General features: G+C 42.7%; 1 protein-coding gene across 4 annotated transcripts in view; it reads right to left on the bottom strand.

Moving 5' to 3' along the window:
* fndc3ba (fibronectin type III domain containing 3Ba) overlaps positions 1-8,890 on the bottom strand; it is a 100,210-nt gene that overhangs the window by 6,729 nt on the left and 84,591 nt on the right. For all 4 annotated transcript variants that reach the window (XM_085766690.1, XM_085766692.1, XM_085766693.1 and 1 more), the window contains exons 24-26: positions 7,950-8,168; positions 1,283-1,449; positions 1-128 (exon numbers count right to left, since the gene is read on the bottom strand). In XM_085766690.1, the coding sequence (XP_085622816.1) occupies positions 1-128; positions 1,283-1,449; positions 7,950-8,168 (514 nt within the window). The remainder of the gene's footprint in view (positions 129-1,282; positions 1,450-7,949; positions 8,169-8,890) is intronic.

Here is an 8,890-nt window from a genome sequence, read left to right as displayed (position 1 = left end):
CTGTTTGTACTCTGACTCTCGCCCCACCAGCAACTGGAGGACGTAGCTCACAGGATCCCCTCTCATTGGTGGGATGGTCTCCCATGTGACCTCGCAAACGTTGCCCTCCAGCTGGTGCACTCTGGGAGCTGTTGGCAGAGAGATGGCATCAAAACATGAGAAGATTTCACCCAGAAAGAAGCACAGGGATATGCGAGGTGTGCGATCATCTTAAATAAATGGAACCTCTACTGATGCATACAGACAGTAAAGCCAAAAAACAGTTACCGGTACTTCCTAGCTATTTATTTGTGGATTTTAACATCCATCTGGCTGCTTCAATTTAATTTTTCACATCAGGTCTAATGGATATAGTCATGTTAATGGAAGTTATCAGGCTACTTAGACTGTGTGGGTTCTGCACATCATCCTGGATATAAGCCAAAACACAGATAATACATAAATCACATTGCAATCATTTGGTTTGTTAGTGCTGATAATTGTTTTGCAGTGTAACAATATCCTTAGGTGATAATTTAGGATATTATAGGATATTACAACAAAGATCCAATTCCGAATACATTACTAGTTGTGCTAATATTCATATTTTATTGAACCTCTGTGGAAACCAGAGACCCTTTCATTGATTTGTCTCAACTCAACTTTTCCCACTCTTTATTTTTCTGAGTAAATGCTGATCTGCAGAGAATCTTTACGATGGATAGGAAGCTGTTTGGAGGTTATTTAGCCGTTTATGGATACAACAGTGCTGTGCAGCACATTCAAAGTCTGACAGTTCTACCAATAACACGCTGTGGTTATATCACCTGAGAGGATACCTTTTCCTGTGATTATAGTTGCTACAACAAGCCGCCACCTCAGTTTACAGCACAGGCCACATACTGGAGGCAATAATCAAACAAAGCTCCAGTAAAGCTGCCATCGCTAACAACCAAACAGGGATAAATGTATTGGGGTTTTTTTTTCTTTAGGCTGTACGTGTATCACCTTTAGGGCATTCTGCTGGAGCTGGCTGTAACCACCTCTTCAAAAGTTCAAACACAACTAATTGTTACACATCTTACCACTGGACACATAAAATTCCCAAATGTTATAGCTAACATAACTATATGTATAAATAAGTTAGAATGTGGTATTTCCCTCTTATTCTGAACTATAAAGTCTAAAGTCTTCACTTTCTGGGACATTCATTCATTCTAGGATGTTTTATTATGTGATTTAATGGCTGCAACTTCCTGAAGGGCAACAGTGACATCACACTTTGCCTGCAGGGTGAGTTTACCTTTGAGGGCGGGGGGTACAGACTTGGTGGTGCAGAAAGTGTGCGTGTCAGAGAACGGGCCCTCGCCGGCGTCACTGATGGCCTGTATTCTGAAGCTGTAGCTGCTGGACTCAGTCAACCGCTGGACCTTGTAGGTGTGGCTGGGACCGTGGTAGATCGTCACGAACCTGGACGGAGGATATAACGAGGAGGGTTAAGGAGAGACAGTGAGTCACAAATCTAGAAGAGAAATTAAGGGAACATGGTGTGAGGGACTGATGGAGCTGGAGAAGGCACAGAGGTGTGAGATGGAGGTGAGAGAAATGAATGATGGTGCTGTGATTTGATGAGACGAAAGAAGGATATGCAGCGTTGAAGAAGGTCAAGTTTAAAAAGTTGGATAACAAGAAGAGTGACGAATAAGTCATCAGTACTCAGAGCGCACTAATGGCTAAACTACTTTTGGGAAATGATTCAGACCATGTTATACTGTATTATTGGCTTGATGTATTTTGCCTTGAGTTCCAGTGACTCACTGCAATAATGGCTTATTAATCATTTGCAGGGGTGCATGGCATCCCTGGTCTTAAAGGGATAGTTCAACATTTTGGCAAATTTGCCTAGTGCCATATTTCCTGTAGTTATAGGGGTAGGTTCATTACCTTTAATTATCAGTGCATGTGGTTTTGAGATCAGCGGGGCAGAGACGTGACCTGCTCAGCGAACACAATGGAGGTGAATGGTACAGGTCCCCTGTCCCTCATCAAACTCATCAAATACACAATCCAACAACTCCAAAACGCCCTCATGGACAAGTTGTGAGGAGCGAAATGTCTTCAAAGGCAAAACTAAGTCCAGTTGACCTAATTCAATTGCCTCGGGATGCATTTGACCTGAACAAATGAGAATCTGCACAGACAACCTACCCTTATGACTATAGGGATTATGGCAATAGGTGCATTTGCCAAAATGATGAACTATCCCTTTAACATGTAGTACAAATAAATATCCAGAGCTTTTCACCATTACATTGTTTATATTGGTATCTGTTTGTTCACTGAGGAGCTTATTGGTGTCAACACAGGTTTAGCATTATGCTACACTGAGGTGGGACTGACTTGGATGGAGAAAAAAAAAGTAAAGGAAACCTTGAACGGATGCTGGCAGGGAGAGAAGAGCGCATCTTTAAAAAGATAGTGGTGATTTATGAACCTACAGGACCAATAGCGGCAGGCATGAGTCACAAATCTGATGAAAACAAGTCCCCAAGAAAAGTTTCCTGGCTGACAAGATGGATGGATTGATGGACTGAAGGAGAGATGATAAGTGGGTGAACAAGCAAGTCAGGAGGAAACTGAGATTGGAGCTGAAAATTGGTTATTTATCTCCACTATCAGCCCTTTTTTTTTGGCACGGTGGGGTTAAAAAACAGTCAGCGACACAGGAAGAAAGTTACGAAAAAAGGGGAGAGAAGACGGAGAGAGAGGTGAAGGGGCAAGAGAGACTGGAGGAGGGAAAGGATATGAAGGAAAGGAGGAATAAAAGAGGTGGCCGGTAATTACAGAGTGACGACGAAGATGGAGGATGTGCTGTGAGAGCAAAAAGAGGAGGAGGGAAGAGAAGAGAAGAGAGAGGTCATGGCGTAGTGGAAGGCTATAACTCTTGATGAGCTCTTTATGTAGCTGCACTACGGAGAAGTTATGCGTTCCTCTGCCTGATATATGGTGTTTTTAATTCTTTGCCTCACTGTCGGGCCTTACGGTCAACACACACACACACACACACACACACACAGTGGTTGTGATGTAAATCCGAGTTTTCTCTTACTCTCCGTTTACTCTCGGCTCACGATTGCAATGATTAAATTGATGATTAAATTAGCAATCCTTACATTTACACAGCGAACACATCAGCTTTTCCATTATTATGAATTATGAGCTCTTCCGTTTTGGACTGAGCTGAGTGGCGGAATATCAAAACAATTAACAGCCAGCAGAGCATGGATTATATTAAACACACACACAGACACACAGGCACACATAAAATCACCAGGCCATGGTTGATGAGTTGAACTGCATCCTTGGTCTGGAGCCAAACAGCCGACCAATTAACCACGACAGGGAGCAGAGCAGGACACAGAGAGGTTAGAGGCAGACAAGACACGTGCCTTTTTGTGCCGATGATTTAATAAGATCCATGTTTTCTGACTGAGCATTGGCAAATATTGAAATTTCGTTGTGCGTATTTCTGCTGCAGTGATGCACGACACGGATGCAGGCTTTGCTGAGACTGTACCAGCTCTGTTGAAAAATGATTCAGCTCAGGCAGAAAAGCCAACATTTGTCTTGGCATGACACTATCCAACATCTTTCTTCCTGTTTTTCCTTGAAAGTTTTCCTGTAAGATCTTAACTTCCAGACTTGTCTCAAAATAACAAGGTTAGCAAATCTGTCTATTCATTCAGTCATTCTACTGGGTGACACACAGAAATAGTATGTTATGTGTCCTGAAAATGAGATCATCATCAGATTTGCCCAAAGTGAAAGGTATAATTTTGTTATTATTTCCAATAGAGTAAACATGATTTAAATCAATTATTTCCTGTTATCAGTGTATCATGTGCGATTAGGGTTGACTTTAGAGACAGAGAAGGAGAGGCATCTTGTTCTCACGGTGTTTTAAGTGGGAAAACAGACGGGTGTACCGGATATAAAGACAAAATTAGCTAATACAAAGATGGAAGGAGGGTGAGAGGAGGAACATGGATGGAGGGATAAGAAAATGAGTGGCCTGACTGGCAGATGGGGAGATATGTATGTATGGATGGAGAGATGATTTTTGATGGATAAAAAGATGGAGGAAGTGGATTTAGGAAGGGATGAAGGGCAGAGAAGTGGATGCAAACATGGACAGAGGGAGTAATGGTGGTATTGGTGGATGGAATGACAACAACGAGACCAAGGCTTTGCCCCAGGTGCAGGTTCTTCAACCGGCACTGAACTTTAAAAAAAAATCCATTTTGTGAGGAGGTTGAAAGCTTGTTTGCATTATACAGCCCCCGTTGCCATGGCACCCTTACACTCCTAATACCCTTGCCAGGTATTTTTTGCAATACAAATAAGGAGAAGGTAAAGTAAAATTAGACAGATCAAACAAATAAATTCAGCCCGCTTTTTAAAGGGTAAAAACCGAGTGCAGAGAACAAGTTAAAAAAAAAGAAAAAGAAAACAGCATGAGCAACAGGTCTGCATACAGGGAGATAAGAGTGAAGAAATGAGCGGAAGGAGGAAGGGAGACGGAGAAGGAGAAGGGAGGAAAACAGAACATGGGGATTCAGTATAAAGCTTGCTTTATCATTCCATACTCCTACACAACGGAGACACGGTAGGGTGGGCAGGGCAAAAACAAAGAGGGAAAAAGATGAGGTGGGAGGGAGGAAATATATGAAAAGGTTTGTGCATTTCTCAAGAGGTGAAGTCACCTTTCCAAAAATAAAATGAATGAAGAATGAGATGAATAAATATGAATTAGATCAGCCAGAGACAAAGGCAGACATACAGAGAGGGACAGCCAAAGTCAACAAAACATAAACAGACACTAATGCTATTTGGTCAAAAATGATGCTGATGGAATTTATTGGCAAAATGTAAAATCTAAATTATATTTGCAGAAACTCCAGCTGGTTATATGATATGTTTGTTTACAAAGCTGTATTTTTTCAAGATTGGATTCTCTCTCTCTCTTTTTTTTTTTTTTTGAAAGTGCTCCGTCTTCCCGTTTCCCTCGATACTTTATGATTAAATAGTTGCCATGGCGATTTCATCACTAATAAAAATGTCTCGCTAATTCATTTTAATAGAGCGTGATGAGAAGAGAGAGTGGGGGGGGAACAGAAGCAGGAGTGGTTGTGTAAAAACCAGCTCAATCCAGCCATTGGGCGATAAGCCTCTGCAAACACACACACACACAGTTCCGCAAATGGTCAAGCGCCACTAATGCAGCTGTGAAATACATCCAGGCGTCCGGTCAGAACCACCTGTAGCTGCAAGTAATGAATCCTGAGCAAAGACAATTAGCCTGAATCAGTCAGGAATCACACATGGCCATTACAGAGCGATTTACTCACTTCCAGGGCTTATGGACGGCTTCCTCATGGAGGAAATGATGGCGAAGTGGAGGAGAGAGTGAAATTATGTTTGTGCATTTTTGGCTGAGTGCAGATGCTTCTGTATTTGTATTAGATTATAAATCATATTTTATAAAAAAGAGTGTGGGTGCATGCAGCTGGGATGTACTGTATGTGTATGGACTAGGGGAAAAAAAGAAGCCAGACTGAAGATAAACCTGTCACCAATTTAAAGTTATTCTTGTGATCTACATTTTATCAATTGCAGTTTTAACCTGCGTATGTGTAGGATTGATCTTCTCCAATACACTATGCGCTAAAAAGATGCATACAAGGAGGACGCTCTATCAGTATTTGTCTATTTTTATTTATTTATCAAATTTTTTTTCTTCCTTTTCGCTTTATTTTCATCTAATTTCTATCGTTTTAATGTTTTACTTCTTTAGCGAGGGGAAGGGAGGGAGAATGGGGAGAAAAAGTTTGCTCTGTTTCTTGCGTGTAAGAATGTCTTGTTTGATTTGCTGTAACTTGCAAACAAAAACCAAAAAAGGGGGGGGAAATCAAATAATTTGTACAGTTTATGGTAAAATTAAGCCTTTGCCTGCGTGAGCAGGTGGAAACTAACACCAGAGTGATTCACAAAACACCATCTGATTCAGATCTGCTGAAATCAGACGCATAAACACAGACAAACGTAGCATACTGCCACACTAATCACTGTGCCACTTTAAAAAAAGGTAAACAACACCCTCCTAACTGTGAAAGCTGTTTTCATTTGACTGGTGGGCAGCCTGCATTCGTGCATATGTTTATACGTCTATGTGTGTGTGTGTGTGTCTACGTGTGTGTGTTGCAGAGGTTAACAGATCGCAGCCTGTCTGATAGAGCCCCATCTGTTGCCTGCTGCACTCTGCTCCGTTCCAGGGGTGCCAAGGTAGCTGGGTGCCAACTAGATGACGGCCAAGCCTTAATTCAAACACTGTTAGCCGGCCAAGCAGAGTGGGGGAGGGAGAGAGAGGCTGGAGGGAGGGAGGGAGGGAGGGAGGGAGGGAGACAATCCGACAGGTGGGCAGATGGGTGAGCAGATAAAAGTGGCTCCACGCGGCCAGTCACTTTAGTCTGGTTCCTACTTTGTTCTCAGTCAGTCAGACTCTTTAATATAAAAAAAGCCTTCCTCTCGTGCTCTTCCTAACTGAAGTACTTAACTCCCCATCAGCGGACATGTCCTGCCCCTTCCCCTCCTCCTCAGGCTGCTAATTTTCTCTCACTGTTTCTCTCTTTGTCGCTCCAGCCTTCGCCAGTGGCTTAAATGGGGGTTTGATTGTTGCAGGCTGTATCCTGGCTGCTTCTAGATGCCCTCAACGTGACTACTCCTTAGTACATCTGGTTACCGCACATGCACGCACACACCAGACAAGCACAATGATACACACGAACATCTAACATGGCTTTCACACTCACATGCTCCTTCACCTTCTCTCAAGCTGCTCATGTTCTGTCCTTGTGTTTGTGTGAGTCTCTGTGTGTGTGTGTGTGTGTGTGTGTGTGTGTGTGTGTGTGTGTGTGTGTGTGTGTGTGTGTGTGTGTGTGTGTGTGTGTTAAAAATATTGACCTTCTGGGTCCTGTTGCTTGCTGTATTGAGTAAGGAGTCTGAGAAAAGTGATGTGCAAGTTGAGAGCACATCATACAGTTTAAGTTCATCGTCATAGCAGCGGCTCCAGGTGCATTATGAAATACACACTAGAGCTTGTCGATATAAAATGTGTTTCTTTTGACCAGAAATGTCAATAAAGAACAGTTAGAACTATTATTATTATTAACGCCTGGGCCTGAATCCTATCTATATGGAGTTTCTGCATGCCCATGTGTGACATCTATAGTGGACTATAGTAACCCAGTGTCCTTCTTAGGACAGGGTTATTCATGCCTTTATTTCTTTGAGGCTGGATTATTGTAATTCGTCTTTGCGACGCCTGCAGCTTGTGCAGAATGCTGCTTGTCTTTTTACAGGCACAAAGAAATGGGAGCACATAACCCCAGTTCTGGCCTCCCTGCACTGGCTTCCTGTCCGGATCAGTATTGATTTTAAAATCCTGATGTTTCTTTTTTAAATTTTGAACGGTATGGCCCCTGTGTACTTAGTGGAACTCATACATTCGTCGTTCACAGACCGATCAGAGCTCTGAGGTCTGCAAATGAAATAAATTTGGATGTGTCAAAAAGCAGGCTGAAAACTAGAGGCGTTCGAGCAATCGCAGTGGTTGCCCTAAGCTGTGGAAACTGTTCCACAGCTTAGGGGCAACCACTGCATATCCGGTCGTCAGAGACTCTGGAGATTTTTAAGTCCTCTCTCAAAACCGATTTTTGTGTCATTGCCGAAATTGTCTTTTGAAATGTACTATTGTATTTTATTGTTATTTATTTTATGTAAAGCACTTTTTTAACAACCTAGGTTGTTATAAGGTGCTCTATAAATAAACGTGACCTTGACTTTGTCCTTCTCAGTCTACACCATGAGGTAAACAATGATGTAACAAAGGCACAGAGTTGTGTTTACGCCACCTGTGGTTCTTGTCCTCCATCTGTAGTGTGTAGACCATGTCGTCGGCGAGCAGGGCGCGCGTGTGGCTGGCGTTTTCGCCCCACTTCAGCTTCAGGCTCTGAGGGCCGGCCGCTGAGCATTCCAGGGGGGGCGGGGCTGGAGGGAGGGGACGTGTCCTCGCCTGCAGGGGTGGACTCGTGGGACTGGAGCCGATGGCATTCACAGCCTGGATCTGTACGCTGCAGGTCACGAAGAGAGAGGGAGATTATGATTTGTGAGTTACAGAGTGTTGTGTGACATTTTATTATTTTGCAAATCAATGACTTGTTTCAAAATCGGGTTTGAATTTCAGTAACAACATGTGCAGGGATTGAGTTCATGACCCAAAAGCACATGTGCATAAAAGTGCAGGAAAATGCTCAGTATGTAACGTGTTGTTCTCCGTGCGCCCGCAGACCTATTTGTCTAACAGTGGGGGTCATTTTCATCTGATCTGGTGTATTAGCTTTGACCTCGGATCCCTTCTCCCATCACCATTTTCCTGTTCATTACAATTCAATGCACTACCCAGGATCAGAGTGTCTGGCCAGTCAGCCAACCCTTTCCCCCAATGTATAGGCTATTAGTGAGTAAGGAGAAACTCCATCATTGCTACACTGCACCGTGTTTTCTGAGATTTAATGTCAGGAAAGAACTTTTCCTAATTTTTCAAAGCAACAGAAAAACTTTTTCTTTTTATTCTAAATTAACTTCTGTGCTTCAGCCAAAGAAAAAATAATAAAACAGGTTCTAAAGAATGCAAAGTGTGGTTGTATTTTCTATTTTGTGCACCACACACTCACATGCTACTAATTTAAAAAAAAGAAGCACTGGTAGAAATGGATTTTTGTTTTTCAGACTTCTCCTGCTGCCTTTCTTCTAGGAATCCCCCCCTCCCCTCATCGCCCATTTTCTGTCAATG

Source organism: Trachurus japonicus, chromosome 22, assembly GCF_045865225.1.
Source record: "Trachurus japonicus isolate A0001 chromosome 22, Traja_1.0".
In the NCBI taxonomy this organism is placed as follows: domain Eukaryota; kingdom Metazoa; phylum Chordata; class Actinopteri; order Carangiformes; family Carangidae; genus Trachurus; species Trachurus japonicus.
This window is presented reverse-complemented; position numbering and strand designations above follow the sequence as displayed.